The 20,354-nt window shown below is 43.7% G+C and overlaps 1 protein-coding gene across 6 annotated transcripts in view; it reads right to left on the bottom strand.

Annotated features, from left to right (window-relative positions):
- Positions 1-20,354, bottom strand: part of TSNARE1 (t-SNARE domain containing 1) — a 447,504-nt gene that overhangs the window by 227,360 nt on the left and 199,790 nt on the right. For 5 of the 6 annotated variants that reach the window (XM_057429820.1, XM_057429825.1, XM_057429821.1 and 2 more), the window contains exon 8: positions 3,462-3,626. The exons of the other annotated variant lie outside the window; for it this stretch is intronic. In XM_057429820.1, the coding sequence (XP_057285803.1) occupies positions 3,462-3,626 (165 nt within the window). The remainder of the gene's footprint in view (positions 1-3,461; positions 3,627-20,354) is intronic. 6 annotated transcript variants of the gene reach the window in all.

Raw genomic sequence — 20,354 nt, 5'->3', positions numbered from 1 at the left:
TTATTTCCTCATTTCTTTAGCAATGAAAAAGGTTTTATATCTGTTCCTGCAAAAAGGGCAGATTCAATGTTAAAATAAAAAAGCCTCATTACTGGTACCATCACTATGAGTTTCCTCAAAGTTGAGCGCTCATCAGTGTGGCCCAGGAGATGTGATATTCCAGCAATGCTCCTGTCACCTCGTCTGTGCTCCTCAAGACTGACATGTTTCTGGTGCTGGATATGCAGCAAGACCAATCCACTTGCATACGATATGTTTGCACAGCTCTACTCTTCATTCTGGTCCCCAAAGGAGAACAAATGCCACACATCAATTTGGCAATAAATTTAGTTGATTACTTGTGTTTGACAGGAATAATGTTTCCTATTAAATCTTTTGGTTATTTGTTAGTTTTAAAAACACACATGGGGAAACGTTGTAAGGGCGACTATGAGCTCAGTGTGTCCCCTCCTTTGCATACCCACAGCTGCTAATGAAATCAGGGAAGTTTTAATGCAGAAGGTGAGTCCTCTCATAAGAAATACGTACAGGGGAAGCTCAGGCCAGATATAAGGAAGAAGTTATTTACTGTGAAGGTGGTGAGGCACTGGCACAGGTTGTCCTGAGAGGCGGTGAATGCTCCATCCCTGGCAGTGGACGGAGGTTGGACAACGTCTTGGGTGACAGGGACTAGTGTGAGATGCCCCTGCCCGCAGCAGGGGGGTTGGAGATGGATGATCTAAAGTTTCTTTCCAACCCAAACCATTCTATGATTCTATGTGGGTCAACAAACAGAAAAGCAAGCCCCAGTGAAAACTATTTAAAAGCACTGTTTGCTCATTCAAATACAAGTGGGGAGAGGTATCACACAGTCCATAGCATTTTCATTATATTTCTGTCAAAAAACATAGAATCATAGAATCATAGAATAGTTAGGGTTGAAAAGGACCTTAAGATCATCCAGTTCCAACCCCCTGCCATGGGCAGGGACACCTCACACTAAACCATGGCACCCAAGGCCTCGTCCACCCTGGCCCTGAACACTGCCAGGGATGGAGCATTCACAACCTCCCTGGGCAACCCATTCCAGTGCCTTACCACCCTAACAGGAAAGAATTTCCTCCTTATATCCAATCTAAACTTCCTCTGTTTAAGTTTTAACCCATCACCCCTTGTCCTATCACTACAGTCTCTAATGAAGAGTCCCTCCTCAGCATCCCTATAGGCCCCCTTCAGATACTGGAAGGCTGCTATGAAGTCTCCACAGAGCCTTTTCTTCTCCAGGCTGAACAGCCCCAGCTTTCTCAGCCTATCTTCATACATGTTAAATAAAGAGCTATTGGTCCTAAATGCATTGCTTCTGAGGAGAAATGTTTAAGAGACATTTGGAATAATGCTTGAGGAACGCAGTCCTCCTTACAGGGTGAGCATGGATCTTGGATAGGAAAGCAAAATAGATGCAGGAGATGGGGGTAAAATAGGTGAGATGAAAGCACACACATTGTTAGAAGCAGAAGGCATTAACTGTTTAATTTGAATCAGTATTAACTCCAGAAGCTGAATAAATTATTCAAAGGTAAACTCATATTAGGCAGAGAGGTCTGAAGGATCTGCCAAATCAATAGATAAGCAAACTGCACATAGAATCACAGACTGGTTTGGGTTGGGAAGGACTTGAAGCTCATGCACTTCCAACCCCCTGCCATGGGCAGGGACACCTCACGCTAGACCAGGCTGCTCAAAATAAATGAGTGCTGCATTTAGTTAGAAGTTATGTCGGGCTAGGACTGCATTCACTTAAATTGCCTGAAGTACCCCACCATGGCCACGTGGTCCAATGCGGCTCAATGCAGAGATATCAAATTGTAACACAGAAATGGGATTTAAGCAGGAAACCAAGGATTTCTCTAAGGAGACACAACTGCATCTCTTGTTTTTCCGAAGTTGACGTGCTTGAGGATGGCTTGGGGTTTGTAATTCTCCTCTATCTAATGGGCAAACAGTGTGGTGTGTTTTTTGGGCAGCACAGGAGGCAACATAAAGATGGAAAGAAAAAGGCAGTGAATAGACTTCAGGCAAAAGGATTATAACAGTATCTTTTGTGCCCACAACATCATTTCAGAAATAGAATCACAGAATCACAGAATGGTTAGTGTAGAAAGGACCTTAAGAACATCCAGTTCCAACCCCCTGCCATGGGCAGGGACACCTCACACTAAACTGTATCCGTATCACACAAGGCTCTGTCCAAAAACACCTTTGCTACCATCCTTCTTGAAGACCAAAAGGCAGGAACACCCCAAAACATGCATTTTCCATCAAGAAAATTCCCTAGAGTTTGTCCTGGTGGATGCAAAGAGGATCCTCAATATGAAAGGACAATTCACACCCAAGGATACTCAGTGTGAGAATATAACTATTTCATCCCTAGTGGTGCATGCAAGTCCACAAAGCTCAGTCATCTCTATTCAGCAAACCACAGCAGAAATTAGATACATGCTAACCTCGACTGGCTCCTGTGCAACTACCATCAACATTTCTTACTTACAGTGTGAATCACATGTAGCTCTCACTGTCTGCAAACAGAGGTCACAGCCTCAAAGAACCAGTCCCCAGCAGGAACGTTTATCCCCTTTTTGCACTGGTAACTCAATCACAATTCCCGCTATACCACAATCAAAATCTATCCTGATAAAATTAGCTCAATCCAATTAAAGGACAAAGTATAGCCCTTAATTAAATGTTCTGATTATTCTGAAGCCCTCTTTTTTTGTTGGTTCATCTTGAGTTTAGGCCTGTAAAAGCACACAAATTAGAAAGGTTTAATGTGTTCTGGGTTTATTCAGCTATTCCTGCAATTTAAGGACAAGGTTTCCCAAAAGCATAAAAAGAGAAGTATAAAAAAGACAAATGTGGGATGTTTAACTTATTCCGGCCTCTCTTTGTTCCTTTTTTTAATCTTTTATTTATAGTGCATTCAAATAAAAAGGAATAAAAATAGTGTGTCTTCTTTTAACTGTATTAAGAACAGCCAAATACTTTGATAAAGCAAAACCACTGAATTACTTGAAAAAAATAACAAGTTATTTCCTTTCCTTTACCTATTATCCTCTTTTATGTTAAAGCTGGAGATTTTCTGTTTGTGACAAATTCCAGTTTCGAGTTTGCACGCACTAAGAAAGCTGTTTTGCTGCAGAGCCAAGCTCAACTAAACTACCTCATCGCAGCCTTTGTAATGGAAGACTCACTCCATACAACATTAGTCCATGAACATAAATTCATTCTTGATGCTTTCATTATGGGTCATATGGATTTCTAATTCTTCCTTCTGCCACTGGTTCCCATCCTTACAAACACTTGATAATCTCTCTCATTTTCAGTGGTACTGTACTGGAAGCACTGTAAATCACCATTTCTTCTATCATGTTGAACAAGCAACAAAAGGAATCTCCACTTCCAGCTGAAAGGGAGAAGTGACTCACCTCAATCTGCTGAACGGCCTCTTCTCGCTGGCGGATTGCCTCCAGATCCTCCTCTGTGATTTCTGAGAGCAAGGCTTTGTCCTGGTTCTGGTTCTGCCACATGCCTTCTCCTCCATTAAAGATCTTCTCGTCATCACGGAGGTCAGAGAAGGGGGTCTTAGGGCTCTGCTGAGATGGGAGGATGGAAAGATAGAAAAGGATGTGTAAGTGTTGTCCAGTTTTACATAGTGTTCTTACGGGAAAATATAACATGAATGTAACAGATTTATATTATAATAACATATATTACAACCATATACGTTTATATAATATATATACAAATAATATAGAGTGTATAAACAATGGAGAAAAGGTGAAGATGAGTAAGTTCTATGAGAGGAAACACATTAAGTCTCGAAGGAAGTGTTAGGACCCAAAGCCAGATCTCCTGATCACCTTTGAGCCCCAGCATCCTACTTGAACTTTCCAGCAATTCTGACAGAACATAACATTTACGTGCATTAGAAAAATGACACATCCCCTTTGTTGGCTTTCCTGCAAATTCTTCTGGAATTAGATACTTGCTCAGGCAGACAGAAAGCCTATGCATTTGTCTTGGAGACTTTGTGATGCAGCTTGCAACATTCAACATAACAAACGATGCTATCTTGTGTATTTATGAGATATACTAAATACATGATATGAGATAAACTAAATACAGCTAAAATTAGGGGAAATCGTGAGAGTAATGTGACTGCAGAGTCATCAGTTTAAGCAGCACACAGGCTCATGGTCTGCCCTCTATTGAGTTGACCTGATTTTGCTGGCACATCGCATGCCATTTTCTAGGTAGTTAGAAGTTTATACTGCCTTAGGGAGCCGTGCTTGCATTCAGAACCTGATTTTAAGAGCCTGCTCATGATGCAGCTGCATCTATATTGCAGGTAGGGCGGAAGTCTAACAAGGTCTTCTCCTCCCAGCCTCTGGCTTCTGTGCCTGTAGAGATGTTAGGTTTGGTGTAGACTGGAGTCAGAATGAACTAACACAAGGATGGTTTGGAGAATCAGGAGGCTGAGCTTAATAGTCACTGCTGAAGACTCCAACCCTACGACTGCATGCGTATGTCACTTCAAACAATACACATGGTCCTTTAAACCGGCCCTGAGCTGCGCTTTGACTCCTAATCAAAAGTTACAACAAAAAAGCAATCCAAGTGATTCTGACACTCTGAAGAAAGAAGAAATGGCACTCACTACAGCACATTCTCGACCTGAATGTCCCCAAAGCCTTGGAAAGCTACAGGAGAAAACAAGCTGTTCTTCTCTATGAGTATGAACTACTCTGAAGCACAAACACTGGAGCTTTGCAATGAGTTGTACTTGAGAAATAACGGCCTTTGCTGTGGTTTTCAACTACATGATCTTAATGTCCTTTCCAACCCTAACTATTCTATGGTTCTATGATACGAAATGCTCTCCATTCCCACCCAGTGAATAGGAAGCAAGGCCATGGGACAGCTTGCTGGAAGGAGTGGAGAACTGAAAGGACTGGGAGGACCCCACTTGCAGCACTGTGTGCAGTTCTGGTGTCCTCAACATAAAAAGGACATGGAGCTGTTGGAACAAGTCCAGAGGAGGCCACGAGGGTGATCAGGGGACTGGAGCACCTCCTGTATGGAGCCAGGCTGAGAACACTGGGGCTGTTGAGCCTGGACAAGGGAAGCTGCGTGGAGATCTCAGAGCAGCTTCCAGCATGTGAAGGGGGCTACAGGGATGCTGCAGAGGTACTCTTCATCAGGGACTGTAGTGATAGGACAAGGGGTGATGGGTTCAAACTGAAATAGGGGAAGTTCAGGTTAGATATAAGGAAGAAGTTCTTTACTGTGAGGGTGCTGAGGCACTGGCACAGGGTGCCCAAATAAGTGGTGAATGCTCCGTCCCTGGCAGTGTTCAAGGCCAGGCTGGTCAAAGCCTTGGGTGAGATGGTTTAGCGTGAGGTGTCCCTGCCCAGGGCAGGGGTTTGGAACTGGGTGATCTTAAGGTCCTTTCCAACCCAAACCATTCTGTGATTCTATGACTCTATCACTTGAGTGGAAGTCACAGTAGAAAGACCAAATCACCATGGTAAGAATGAGAAGCCCCATCAAGCATACATGAGGGAGGCAAGGGAATGAGAGAAAAGAGTCACTTACAATGTGTTCTATTTCTTGCTTGTTTGCTTAGAGATCTGCCTTGGAGGAACTGTGAAGGCACAGAGAAAATGGGTAATATTTAACTCTTGAGATCACATTCAGACATTCCAGTTGGCCAGAGTTTGAAGGGTACCAAGCATCTGAAAACACTGATTTGACGCTTTAGATCTTCTTTGAGCCTCTAAAAAGTGCATCATTTCTGCATTTAGAAACTAAGGAACTTTTGCATTTGCCTCAACCTAGACCTTTGCTTTATGAACTTAATTCATTATTATCACCACCATCTAGTTGCAGACAGCAAACATCACACAATGCGATGAAAGAAGTGGGGTGATTGAAGAAGGAAAGAGTCACGCAGAAAATTGGCAGCAAAGAGTCAAGTATCTTTCACAAATACAAACAGAAGAATAAAATCTTTGACATTAATGTGTGCCTTTGGTTTATCCTCTGCTTCCCTGGGATCTGTTATCTGCAGAGAAGGGGTGTGTTACAGGAAGAAAATCATCATTTAAAATGAGGTTAAAAACTCATTTATACTTTAAAAGACACATTTTAATAGGTTTAAGATACTCTGGGGGTGTTTTATTCACTAATTATTACGTGCCTTGGACACTAACTTATCTGATAGAGTGGTTCAGTGCCAAAAGCATGACTTAATGGACTCAAGCAAAAAAAAAAACCCTTGGGGTGTTCTAATGCTTCATTTATAGTGACAGAGTTGTCCTCGCATCTTCACCAGTGAGATAACTAAGACATGCAGAGGCAGTCATATTGCACAATGCCAAGCAGGCTGGAAGAGCCCAAATATCTGTGCTTTGAAGGTGCAGGAAAACAGTGATCTAATGGAATTCTTGTACTACGGTCACAGCAAGGACACTCTGCCATGGATCTAAATGCCCATGAATGGACACTAAAAGCCACATTCTCTTATGCAGACATGCATTTCAGTGGAAGATAATAAATAAACATGTTTTCACAGGTTTCCTTTTCTGTTCTGATGTGGGAGCACAGGATAAACAGGAATAGAACCAGATTTGCAGCCCAGAAAGCCAACCGTATCCTGGGCTGCATCAAAAGGAGCATGACCAGCAGGTCGAAGGAGGTGCTCCTGCCCCTCTACTCTGCTCTTGTGAGACCTCACCTGGAGCACTGTGTGCAGTTCTGGTGTCCTCAACATAAAAAGGACATGGAACTGTTGGAACAAGTCCAGAGGAGGCCACGAGGATGATCAGGGGCTGGAGCACTTCCTATATGAAGACAGGCTGAGGAAGTTGGGGCTGTTCAGCCTGGAGAAGAGAAGCTGCGTGGAGACCTCAGAGCAGCTTCCAGTATCTGAAGGGGGCTGTAGGGATGCTGGGGAGGGACTCTTCATTAGGGACTGTAGTGATAGGACAAGGGGTAACGGGTTCAAACTGAAACAGGGGAAGTTTAGGCTGGATCTAAGGAGGAAATTCTTTCCTGTTAAGGTGCTGAGGCACTGGAATGGGTTGCCCAGGGAGGTTGTGAATGCTCCATCCCTGGCAGTGTTCAGGGCCAGCTTGGACGAGGCCTTGGGTGCCATGGTTTAGTGTGAGGTGCCCCTGCCCATGGCAGTGGGTTTGGAACTGGATGATCTTAAGGTCCTTTCCAACCCTAACTATTCTATGATTCTATAGTTAGGGTTAGAAAGGACCTTGAGATCATCTAGTTTCAACCCCTGTGTCACCTCATACTAGACCACGTCACCAAGACTTCATCCAGCACAGCAACCAAATCTTCTAACTATATTAATCCATATAATGCCACAGCTGTATCACAAATAGGCTTGATCTTGCCCGTGTCAGCTCTATTAGTCATCCCCAATTGCTGGTCCTGGTATCTGTAAATAACACGCCACCGCACATAATACAGATAGCGCAATGCAAGTGATACTGCTGTTGTCTCTTACAAAAGCCGGCTATTCATGTGTTTAAACAGATAATGGTCTAGACACAGATGTTTTTCTCTAAACAAAGTAGTGGCTTAAGTTAATTTCAGAGCTGCTGAAGGCAATTACCTGTTTGTATTCTTAATATCTTTAGAGAAAATCCAGCAGCTGCTGAATGAATGAGTAAATAAGGAAGCAACAGGATGCACTGGGGCTGAAATTGCATCCCAGACATAAGAATGGCCCCATACTAACATTAAATATAGAAACCATGACCTATTGGGGTATGCATGGTAGCTAGCTGTGCTAACAAATTAAAAGTGATTTTGTGTTTGTTGATGCTACAGAGACTTTCATTGCTGGGATACAGTGAACAAATCCTAGATTCAAAAGTGTAAATAAATCTAATGACTTTTAGTACTTCTGATTGAGAACTGCACATGGGTTGGTTTATCAGTGGTGTTCATTCCAAGTTGTGCTCATTGCCATGTCCGAAATAAGTGTGACCAGCAGGTGGAAGGAGGTGATCCTGCCCCTTTACTCTGCTCTCGTGAGACCCCACTTGCAGCACTGTGTGCAGTTCTGGTGTCCTCAAGATAAGAAGGACATGGAGCTGTTGGAACAAGTCCAGAGGAGGCCACGAGGGTGATCAGGGGCTGGAGCACCTCCTGTATGGAGACAGGCTGAGAAAGTTGGGGCTGTTCAGCCTGGAGAAGAGAAGCTGCGTGGAGACCTCAGAGCATCTTCCAGTGTCTGAAGCAGGCCTGCAAAGATGATGGAGAGGGACTCTTCATCAGAGACTGTAGTGACAGGACAAGGGGCGATGGGTTCAAACTGAAACAGGGAAAGTTCAGGTTGGATCTAAGGAGGAAGTTCTTCCCTGTGAGGGTGCTGAGGCACTGGCACAGGGTGCCCAGAGAATGCTCCATCCATGGCAGTGTTCGAGGCCAGGTTGGACAGAGCCTTGGGCAACACGGTCTAGTGTGAGGTGTCCCTGCCCATGGCTGGGGGGTTGGAACTGGATGATCTTAAGGTCCTTTCCAACCCAAATCATTCTGTGATTCTATGATTCTATGACAAAATATTGCATTTCTAGCAAGAAAAGATATGATGGAGGGCACTCATTGAGCCTCCGCTGAAAAAGCCCCGTTTGACAATGCACTGCAAGGGGCCATAACTCCCTGTAGAGTAATTTCCACATAACATTTGATTTAGTGCCCAATTTTCTGCCCTGTGTAATTTTGGTTTGGATTTCCTTTCATAAATTGTTAATTGGGTGTATTTGAAGTTGTTCTTTTGTTGAAATTTGCCTGTGGCAGTTTTGGTTTGTTTTTTTTCTCAAGCTGTAGAAAAAAAAATGACAGGTAATGAAAAGTTGAGTGTTATCCGATACGCTCAGTAGTTCCTCTAAAATTAAATCCTTAGGACTGAGGGTCATATTATGTTGTTATTCATCATATCTGAAAAATTATGGCCAAGCACAACATCTTTTCTGGTGGATAAAATCTATTCACTAGGATAAAATCGTTGCTGCTTACAACTACATTTTTTTATCAGATTTATTCTACCACTGGGGAGATGCTACGAGCAGCTGCTGATAGAAATAAGGTTTTATCTGGATAGTGACAACTTCTGCAGTATCTGCACTTTACCAGCAGTAAAGTCTTTGTATCAGAAGGTGCAGCAGGTCTGAAACCCCTTCAAAGATGACCCCCTCCCATCCCTGTGCCTGCCTCACTCTCCTTTTGTATATTAGAAGGGACAGAAGAGGAGCGTTTAACACATAGGGTTTCTTCTCCTTGTACACAGCAATATCACAAGTTTTACAACCCTTGTCACATAAAACCACCCAGCAAGGGACTGAAATGACCTCTCTTCTAGTTCCCATATGGTCTTGATTCTACCCAGAAGCAGAAATGTAGCATGAACCTACTCTAATATAACCTCAACCAGCCTTCATATTTCATCCTCTGAGAGTTAGGGTACTCCTGTAGCAGTGAGACGTGTACTGGTACCGTCTCAGTCCTGTAGCTCCCTTTTACATCTCTAACGATGCCATTTCTGATGGCTCATTACAAGATTGTTCCCTTATCAGAAATTAAGAGCATGAAATAATGACTGGAGATGGATGAGAAATTCCTCTCATTGCCACTGAAATATTTAGGGATTTCAAAGGAAAATTTATTTTCCACACCTCATCAAAACCTGAAGATGTAGAAAAAAATTATACCACAGAGAGAAAGAAGGAAACCGGCTCCTACACTTCCTCCAGCTCAGGTTACTTACAAATCACATCTTAAAGGTGCCCAATATCAGCTGTAATAAGATGGGCCTCTCACCATCTCTCCAACAAGAGCTGTGAAAGTTGATGTAAATAATAAGGATTCATTGGAGCTGGATTTACAGACTCTGTGCACCAGATGAATGACACACTACAGGGAGGAGAGGATGAAGGGCTGAGGAAGACGTTGACATACTTGTACTTTCAATTTCAGCTTGAAATCACCTTGAAAAGGAGGTTTTATTGAGATCAGTACCTGAAATTAGTCAATGTGGACTTGTTTATACACTATCTCCATCCACAGAATCATAGACTCACGCAATGGTTTGGGTTGGAAGGGACCTTAAAGCTCATCCAGTTCCAAGTCCTTGCCATGAGCAAGGACACCTTCCACTAGAGCAGCTTGCTCCAAGCCCCTGTGTCCAACCTGGCCTTGAACACTGCCAGTTATGGGGCATCCACAGCTTCTCTGGGCAATCTGTTCCAGTGCCTCAGCACCCTCATAGTGAAGGGCTTCTTCCTAATACCTAATCCAAATCTACCATCTACCCTGTGTCAGTTTAAAGCCATTCCCCCTTCAATCAAGAGTTGTATCCTGGAGAGGAGGGTTTCATTTCAACTGTGTGTGAAAACAGGAAGAGGATACTAATGCAGTATCTTAGGATGGACGTCACAGAGCTGTTTATATCATCAACATGCAAAAGGCGGGTCTCCTAGCTGGACTGAAAACCTACTTCTGGCGAATAAGAAGGAACACAAGTTCCTTCTTTTCTGACTACTTCTCACTCACATGCCCATTTCCAGCAGTTGGAGCTTTCCTCATCATCACCTGGCTGTAAGACCCTTGAGACTGCTTTTGACGTGCACGGCACAGCCCACAAGTTCATTGTTGCCTCCAAGTTTATATCAGCGCAGATAAAAGAAGTAATACTCACATGAGCTAATTATGTACTATATCCTGCAGGTTGTTCCAAGGAAACCTTCTGCCACTATGAAAATAGAGTATTTTAGAGGTCTTATGTGACTCAGTTAGTAAACCAAGGAAGCTTGTTGTTTGTTCTCCAATTTCCAGAAGTCTGCTGCACCTCTAGCAGGGATATGGCCAGCTCAAGCAGTCATCAACACACCTCCCACACCTCCCGCAAACTATCACATCTCCTTGGGTAACGTTTTGGCTCTGGCTTTCAAACCAAATGCAAATGCAGAGATGTTTATCTCTTGCTTTATAGTATGTATAGACATATAAAAAGCCAGGCTACACTTTATGGGGATATCCTATTTTCACAAGCATCCAGGCTCAGAGATTCGTGTTTTATTGGGTGTAGAATAACGAGGCTGGAGTACCTGCATTAAAGATCAATAAAATACTTTACATGGAATGCCACTGTGCAGAACACCGCTGTAGTTATGCTGCCTGCCTGTGCCTGACACATCTGTAATAGCACGTTGGCGTTGCAAGCCGTCCAGGACAAAGTTTGCCCTGCCTATCTACCATGTACGGCTAGGGTAAGAAGACAGATAAAAGGGATTAGGTGATCATTCTCAAACCACCATCCCAGAGCAACTAACCTTGCAGATTTAGAGCTGTGTCTAACCAAGCAAAAGCCCAAAGCAATTACAGGTAGAAAGGCCTCGGGCAGGCACCGAACAAGCAGACTGGGACTGCTAAATCTTTTAAAGGAGTGAAATAGTGATATTACTTTGTATTATCTTTCACACCGAAGATCGCAGCAGGGATTGGTAATGTGAGCTCTGTTAGCTTATGAGATGAGCTTCATGCAACGAGGGAAGGAGGACAACCACAAATTAACCATGGCTTGCTCTTCCTTTTCACTCAAACACGTGCACATTTAAAGCCACCATAATAACTTCAAAGTGGGGTATTTTCAATCCTTCTTGCGTGTATGAGTAACACAGGCAAATACAGAAACGGGTTCTGCATTTTCTTCCAGTTATGTAAATTTGATTACTCTGCACCAATGCAGCATGAGCAAAACCAGCATGGGGAAATCAGCATAAAGGGAAGGGTTTAAGTGTATTTTTATTTAGATTAACTAGAGTCTCTCATGTGTTTCTGTCTTCACTCTTGATCAAGTGGTTTCCTTTTGAATGATGTGAGCCTGAAATTGAGCCACAAAAAAAGCACTATTTCTACCTGCTTCTTGTTACAGAATCTGCAAGAAATTACTGATTTTAGGGGAAATGTAATAGCAGAAACAGATTTGCTGGGTTGCTTCTCAGCATTTATAAGTCAAATTGTTCAAGTCTGCAGTCATGAAGATGAAGAAAATCCATTTAGTCTCCTGGGGCTGGAAGAGACTCAGTAACAGAGTCCCTAGTTCATACCTCCTACTGTTTGCTTCTGCTTTATTCTTCCTTCAAGACTTTATTACTTCACCAAATTCATTCAGAGTAATCCTGACCTCATCACCCAGGGCTGCTCTCATTCTGAGTCGATCTTACTGTACTCAGGGTGACAGAATTAAATGACCTGTCTGTGGTAGATGAAGAAAAAGAAAATAAGCCAGGGGCCTGAGGTTTAGCTCTCAGATAACCAATGGGCTTTTAAGAAGCACAGCATATTTTCACCCCAAGGTGAAGACCAAATTTAGGAGGAATGCCCTTCCTACCAGGCTTAGAACTCCAGGCTAATGGAGATCATCAGTTTCTAGGGCAAACTTCACTTGATCATGAGGGCTACCTTTTGTCATACATTTTCACCCTGTGGAATTCTTACAGATGCTCCATAAGGGAAGGGGAAGGCAGATTGCCCTGTTACTATTTCCAGCCCTTCTCCTTTTTTTTTCCTCTTGATTTGGCAACTTTATCTGCCATGCAAATAGCTGGTCCCATGGTGATGTGAGTGAAATGAAACAGCAACAGTGAAGAGCGGTGTAAATTTCCCCTTCCTGTAATCTAACATCCTTTTCAAACCCATTTCATTGAATGACTTCAGTCTTATTACACGTGTCTGTATCTATCCTTCACAAAGCCAACTGCCTGTGCTATCAGAAGCTTCAGGTGGCATCTCTATACATGCAAAGCAAGCGGATAAAGGTTTCCCTTAATGAAGGAGAGCATTAACCAGTATTTTTATACTGTCACATCACATTCTTACTAGCCCTTTCATGGAATCACAGAACGGTTTGGGTTGGAAAGGACCTTAAGATCATCCAGTTCCAATACAATCCACTGCCCATCCAGTGCCATGGGCAGGGATGCCTCACACTAGACAATGTCGCCCAAGGCTTTGTCCAACCTGGACTGGAACACTGCCAGGGATGGAGCATTTACCGCTTCTTTGGACAACCCATTCCAGTGCCTCACCACCTTCACAGTAAAGAACTTCTTCCTTATCTCCAACCTGAACTTCCCCGTTTCAGTTTAAGCCCGTCACCCCTTGTCCTATCGCTACAGTTCCTGATGAAGAGTCCCTCTCCAGCATCCATTTCCTAGCTGTCTGAATTATATTATCATGATTCTCCATCTCTGCACTACTTTACTGCTGGCACCACGTTTTGGCTGCCGCTGCTGTCTGAGAGCTGTGCTTTTCTGTTGTCCCTGCATCCTGATGCTAGGCAGAAAACTCCCCTGCTTACAGCTCACCCAACATCTGAAGCACCCAACGTTGTGTAAATGGGCCACGCATGTGAGCACTCACAGACACATCACGACTGTCTAGAAAGGACCCTGTTGTCTCTGCCTCAACATATGTGCTGCACAGCTGGTGAGCAGGTTCCTGCTAGAAAGGCAAACGGGAAGGAGAATGAGAATGACTCACTTGCTAACACCTATCTAGTGCAAAGAAGAAGTGAGAAGTCTCTTTCTTGGATTCACATGGAGGCAGGAGCCAAATTCAGCTTGATTTCCTGCAGCAGAGACAACCCCTATCATGGGCGCAGTGCCACCCTGTAGTGTGGAGCAGTGGGAAATAAAAAGTATGTCTTTTACTTTCAAGAAATAGACTGATTTTGTATTTTGCCTTTAGCTTGTGGAGTGCTCAGCATGGGTGACTCCCACAGAACCTCCCTGGCATCAGTCTTCTAATCTCTTTTCATTACTGCCCCTTGGCAGGGTTTCAGGAGGTGCTCAGTGGCAAAGCAAATGTTGACAGCCTGGGACTGAGGAACGCTCTCATTTAGTGACTGCTCTACAAATCATAGCATCATAGAATAGTTAGGGTTGGAAAAGAGCTGAAGATCATCCAGTTTCAGCCCCACTGCCATGGGCAGGGACACCTTGCACTAAACATGTCTCCCAAGACCCCCTGCACTGTCTGCATGTAGAACACTTCACCTCCTGCCCAAAAGTGTGATCCCAAATTAGAAACAAAAAACAGAGGCAGCTTTTCAGCACCCATCTGGGGAAGCTTCAATGACCCTTGGCAGGGTAAGGTGATGGGGATGGGGAAACAAGACCAGGTCCCTGCCTCCTTGTGAGATTGGGGTTCACCTTTGTTGGAGAGGAGAAAACTGGGGGTTGAGCTTTGGGCAGCAGGATAGGGCAACATCTATTCACCTCACCAAACCTTCTGGCACCAGGCACAGAAGAGCCCCATCTAGAATATATGTACAATGAAAACAGCAACAGAAATGACAAGCTCTGCACTAGGGAACAGCAAGGCCTATGCAAGAAAACATAACCTATATTCACTTATAAGCTTTTCTCAGCAGCCTTCTGTTATCCACTGGTTTTCAATATAAGGCATCAAGATATAAAGGGTCTGTCTTCTATCACAAAGGATGCTCGGACCTTTGGTCCAGTTCCCAGCAAATGTTTTTAGCACTAACTCAGAACAAAACAGGGAGGGTATCACAGGTTGGTCACCTGAAAACATAAAGTTGGAGTGATTTACCCAAAACCATCAAGCAAAAGAGTCAGAACCAGGCAGAGTCCACGTGAGCACCCATGTGGCACCTCCACCTGAGAAAGCAATCTCTCAATGGAGAAAATCAAGTTAGTGGAGTCTAGGGCAGGATTTGACCCACTCAAAAGAGCCATTCCAAGCAAATGTGAAGCCAGCAGCACATACATCATGGCATGCTGTCAGCAGGGAAACCAAACAGATCAAAAGCAGAAGCTGGGTCTTTGACAGCCCCTTCATATATGAGCAGCAGCGAGTGAGGAGGAGGGAACAGAAGTTCATGCTTCTCATTGCCATGTAAACCACTTCTTCTTAATTCATCTGTAAATTAGCCATAATAAAGCTTATTGATTCAAGTCTGGTTGCACGTGGCTGCTTATGAGGTATTACACTAACACTATACACAAGCTTTTAGTTGCTTCTCTTCAGGACACTTTTGGGTTTAATTAAAATACAAACAAAGGTAATTAAAATGTCAAAAGATCCAAAATTACAGAAACCTACAATGAAGCAAGAGACACCGAGTATACTGAAAATGTGATATAGGGCTGTTCAGAAGCACTGTGATATAACACGCTGCCATGGATCGGTGGCATCATCTGTGGTCAGCCTCTGGTGAACTGACTCCCCATGGCCAGACAGCATGGAAAGGGCTCACCTGGCTTCTCTTTCCAACAGATTCACTGAAAACCTTCTATTTCTATAGAGATCCAATTAGAATGAGCTTTTTGACCAAAACTGAGCAGAACTGAAATATCATGAGCATCTAAAATAACATTTAGGAACACAAAGATGCAATGGAAGATGGATGAGGAAGTCATCATTAACAAATTAATCCAGTCAATTAAACGACTAGAGAATTATGGTGGGCTACTACCAAAACCAGGCAGTATTGAAGATAGGGTCCCTTTTTTGTATTATTTAACAAAGGACAAATCCATGCATCCCCACATGTAGTTTATGTGAAAGCCCCTTATCCCACATCAGTTATACATGCAGGTGACCTTAAAAACAGGTAGATGGATATTATTGCTAGAGACAGGCTTGGGAACAATCGCAACCCCATCCTGTTAGGAAAGCCATGAAGACAATCTCAACACAGCTTGAGTGGGTTGCGTTTTCAGCTAGCTCAGCTGCATCTGGAAGGGCACATCTGCCTGTGCTTATTACAGAGGTTCTGCTGTTCCTCTTGGGTCAAGAAAACAACCAAGGCCAAGGAAGCACAGTCTTTATGAGCTTTTCCTTAAACTTAACAAACAAAATAGGGCTTTAGCAAGACCAGCAGGTTGGTTTTTTTCCCATGTTACAGTTTCTCTGTGCTGCAATCAAATATTGCTAAGAGTGCAAGTGACTTCATCTCTTTTATGTGATATACCTGCTTGAGTTAACAAGGGGTATGCTGAAAGTGTGTAATGTAACGAGCAAATTGAGCACATTCATAGAATCATATCACAGAATGGTTTGTATTGGAAGGGACCCTAAAGCTCATCCAGTTCCAACCCCTGCCACGGGCAGCGACACCTTCCACTAGAGCAGCTTGCTCCAAGCCCCTGTGTCCAAGCTGGCCTTGAACACTGCCAGGGATGGGGCAGCCACAGCTTCTCTGGGCACCCTGTGCCAGTGCCTCAGCACCCTCACAGGGAAGAGCTTCTGCCTAAGAGCTCATCTCAGTCTCCCCTCTGGCAGGTTAAAGCCATTCCCCTTGGCCTGTCCCTCCATCCCTTGTCCAAAGCCCCTCTCCAGGTTTCCTGTACCCCCTTTAGGCACTGGAGCTGCTCTAAGGTCTCCCTTTAAGGAGCCTTCTCTTGTCCAGGCTGAACCAGTCCAGCTCTCTCAGCCTGGCTCAGAGCATCTTCATGACCTTTGTGCTCCAACAGCTCCCTGTCCTTCTAATGTTGGGGGTTCCAGAGCTGAATTCCTTTATTATCTCCAATTGGTAATGCTATGAGAAACGCAAGGAAGGTGGAAATCACCGTATGACTCTAGTGCTGTATGCTGAGGAGTATAATTATGGCCAAGCATTGCATAGCAGAGTCAGACAGGGACTTCTGCAACCAAAAGGTCTGTGGCGTTTGTTCCTAAAGAGATATACTCCATGAAATAGAGATCACATTTTCAACTAAATTGGTGCATTGGCTGCTGCCCCTCTAAGAGTCCTCCCTTTGAAGGCCACAAACATCAGTCACAACTTCTGACAGTGGCCATTCCTCCTACCTATACTAGATACATCCATAAAGGAGAGCATGTGTCTGGTTCTTCCTCCTGACCAGCCTTAATCCCTGTCTAACATAGCCTAATCTTAAGGTTATTAAGGTAAATAACCTTAAGAAATAGGTGCAACTAAAGGGAATTAAATGTTCGCATTGATTTCTGTGTGTCGTTACAGCAAGGAGCAGCATGGGTTGGAGGACACTCTTTTACTGGAAATACATAACAATGAGTCAACCTCCTTTGGAGGATGTGAGCTTCAATCTCAAGGAAAATGAAGAGTGACAACTTGAACTGCAAGCTAAATGAAGTCAGGATATTTACTGCTTTAAAGCAAAACACAAGGACAGCAGCAAGAGAACTGTATTCTTCCTGAAGAACAGTGATACAGTTGTTACAGAACTAGACAATATCTCAAGAGAGATAAAACTAAAGATATTGGGTAAATTTAGGCACAAATGCATATTTGTGACTGAAACACCTGCAGAGGACAATAATGCAAGTGGGAAGTGTAAACACTGCTAAATGGGACAGAACCTTGTTTCTCAAATAGTTTATCCAGGGAGAAGCGAATGGGAAGAATTTGCCAGTTTGCTAAATAATTCTATATGAGGCCAAGATGAAGTAAATTTAACCTTTCAAAGAGTGATAAGAAATAGGAAGGGCCAGCAAGGAAAGCAATGCAGACTGGTTTTATTATCCTCATGTGCTCCACGCTGCCTCTGTGATATATGTTTACAGGGATGCTAACCTTTCTTGAGCTCAAGCATTCAGTCCCATACCACACGATTAGCATGCGGGTTTGATGAAGGCTTTCATGAGGATTGAAAAGCCACCTAAAATGTTTGCAAAATAAAACATTCAGGGAAAGGATTAAAATGAAAAATGTTGAAAGGTTTCCAGCTCAGCGCCTCCAGAACGTGACATGGGACAAAACTGTCCCAAATCTGCCCATTTTTCCAGTTAGCATCAGGACAATGTCTTCATTGTGTCATAAGCAGGAGAAGCCACAGATTAACATTCAGATAATTCCTACCACCCATTTTTATTGCACTATTATTATTCTTTATTTTACTTCTGTTTAAACTGTGCTATTGACTTTCCAAACTGATGGGGCATTAACCATCCACACAACCGTTCTTTATTAGCTTTAGCATTTAACTCGCAGGTTTCTTCCCTAACACCAGCCCATTCTGACTCCTATAATTTACCTTGGTGAATAATTCACCAGGTCTTCATTTGTATTTTCACCTTGAAAGTATTTATAGACTGTAATCATCTCCCTATTGATACTTTTGTGCAGCCTACTTAATTTAGCTCCCTCATTTTCTCATCAGATGTTTATAGACTACATACCTCGTGTTATTTTACTTGCCTTGTTTGCATTCTTTTCTATTCTCTCTGTATTTACCAATCGCAGAATCACAGGATGATTTGGGTTGGAAAGGACCTAAAGATCATCCAGTTCCAATCCCCTGCCATGGGCAGAGACACCTCACACTAGACCATGTCACCCAAGGCTCTGTCCAACCTGGCTTTGAACACTGCCAGGGATGGAGCATTCACCACTTCTTTGGGCAACCTGTTCCAGTGCCTCACCAATATACCAATACCCTTCCCAAGACATAAACTCCAAGACTTCATTGCTTGTGCCATAAAACACATTTCTCTTGGAAACCCCCAAACCCAGGAGATATTCTAACACACGTTAACATCTACTCTGAAACCTGCTGTATGGAGACTCCGCTTGGCTGGCTGGGACGTTGCCTTCAGGTAGTTTTCTTAACTCTTTGACCTAGTCTCAAAGGACTTGTATCTGGAACTTTTCCATTCCTGCAGTAATAAAGGAGCAATAGAAATGAACTGATTCTGAAAGGCTGGGATATTCTCACTGAATTAAAATCATATTTCACTCCCCCAGAATAGACCTCTGGCTCCAAAACCACAATGGAATAGTATCCTCTCAGTAGAAAGATGACAGCTTTAGATTCACAGAATCATAGAATAGCTTGGGTTGGAAAGGACCTTAAGATCATCCAGTTCCAGCCCCCTGCCATGGGCAGGGACAACTCACACTAAACCATGTCACCCAAGGCTCTCTCCAACCTGGACTTGAACACGGCCAGGAACGGAGTATTCACAACTTCCCTGGGCAACCCATTCCAGTGCCTCACCACCCTTACAGTAAAGAACTTCTTCCTTATATCCAATCTAAACTTCCCCTGTTTCAGTTTTAACCCGTTACCCCCTGTCCTGTCACTACAGTCCCTAATGAAGAGTCCCTCCCCAGCATCCCTATAGGACCCCTTCAGATACTGGAAGGCTGCTATGAGGTCTCCACGCAGCCTTCTCTTCTCCAGGCTGAACAGCCCCAACTTCCTCAGCCTGTCTTCATACAGGAGGTGCTCCAGTCCCCTGATCATCCTCGTGGCCTCCTCTGGACTTGTTCCAACAGTTCCATGTCCTTTTTATGTTGAGGACACCAGAACTGCACACAATGCTCCAGGTGAGGTCTCACGAGAGCAGAGTAGAGGGGCAGGATCACCTCCTTCGACCTGCTGGTCACGCTCCTTTTGATGTAGCCCAGGGTATGGCTGGCTTTCTGGGCTGTGAGTCCACACTGAAGCCAGCTCATGTTCAGTTTCTCATTGACCAACACCCCCAAGTCCTTCTCCACAGGGCTGCTCTGAATCTCTTCTCTACCCAACCCATAGCTGTGCCTCGGATCGCTATTCTTTTGAACCTTTTGATTACACCTCAATGCATTATGAAATAACTACTTAATATTCAAAATGACCACTTTTTTACTCACTGTTTTTGCAAATCAGGACCTAAGGACTCAGGAATGAGCTGCTCCAGGTCATACAGCACACGCGTGCATGCAGAAATGCACACTATTTTGTAGTGTATAATGTATTGTTCCTCAGTGCTCCTTTGTGTCTGTGGAGGACAAGGTTTTTATCACACAACCTAAGGCTTTGTACTGCACAGGATGCTCCTCCTTAACAAATACAGGTCTCTGTGCATGGCTTCAAGAATAAATCCATTGACACTGACCCCTCTCTCTGTCCAAGGAGCCATGAATGTTTGTGGGACAAAGGGACCACAGTGAATCACAGTGAACGAGAACCACTCTTTTGCTCCTTGTCTACTCAAAACAGTGAAGAGAGCTTCTTCAGTGAGTAATTCAACCTCATGAAGTTATGCCCTTACTTTGTTTGACTTTTCCCCACTGACCCTCTCAAGAGCTTTAAACCGCTAACAGAGCCAAAGAGCTATATGTTGCTAACCTAAAGTTAGAAGTCACTTGGCTCTGTCAGATATCAAGTGTACATTCACAGGAACAAGGATAAATTAGGCAGATGCTGGTTCAGGACACTAATCTGAGGTGTGTGCATGGTAGATATCTTCATCTGAATTCACTGAACTGACAGAAACCTACCTCTCCAAGCTTCCCATCCTCA

This window comes from Pezoporus wallicus, unplaced genomic scaffold (assembly GCF_028554395.1).
Source record: "Pezoporus wallicus isolate ANWC-B61680 ecotype Strahan unplaced genomic scaffold, APGP_CSIRO_Pwel_v1 contig_7545, whole genome shotgun sequence".
NCBI classification, from domain to species: Eukaryota; Metazoa; Chordata; class Aves; order Psittaciformes; family Psittacidae; genus Pezoporus; species Pezoporus wallicus.
Note: the sequence above shows the minus strand (reverse complement) of the source record. Positions and strands in the feature narration are given on the sequence as shown.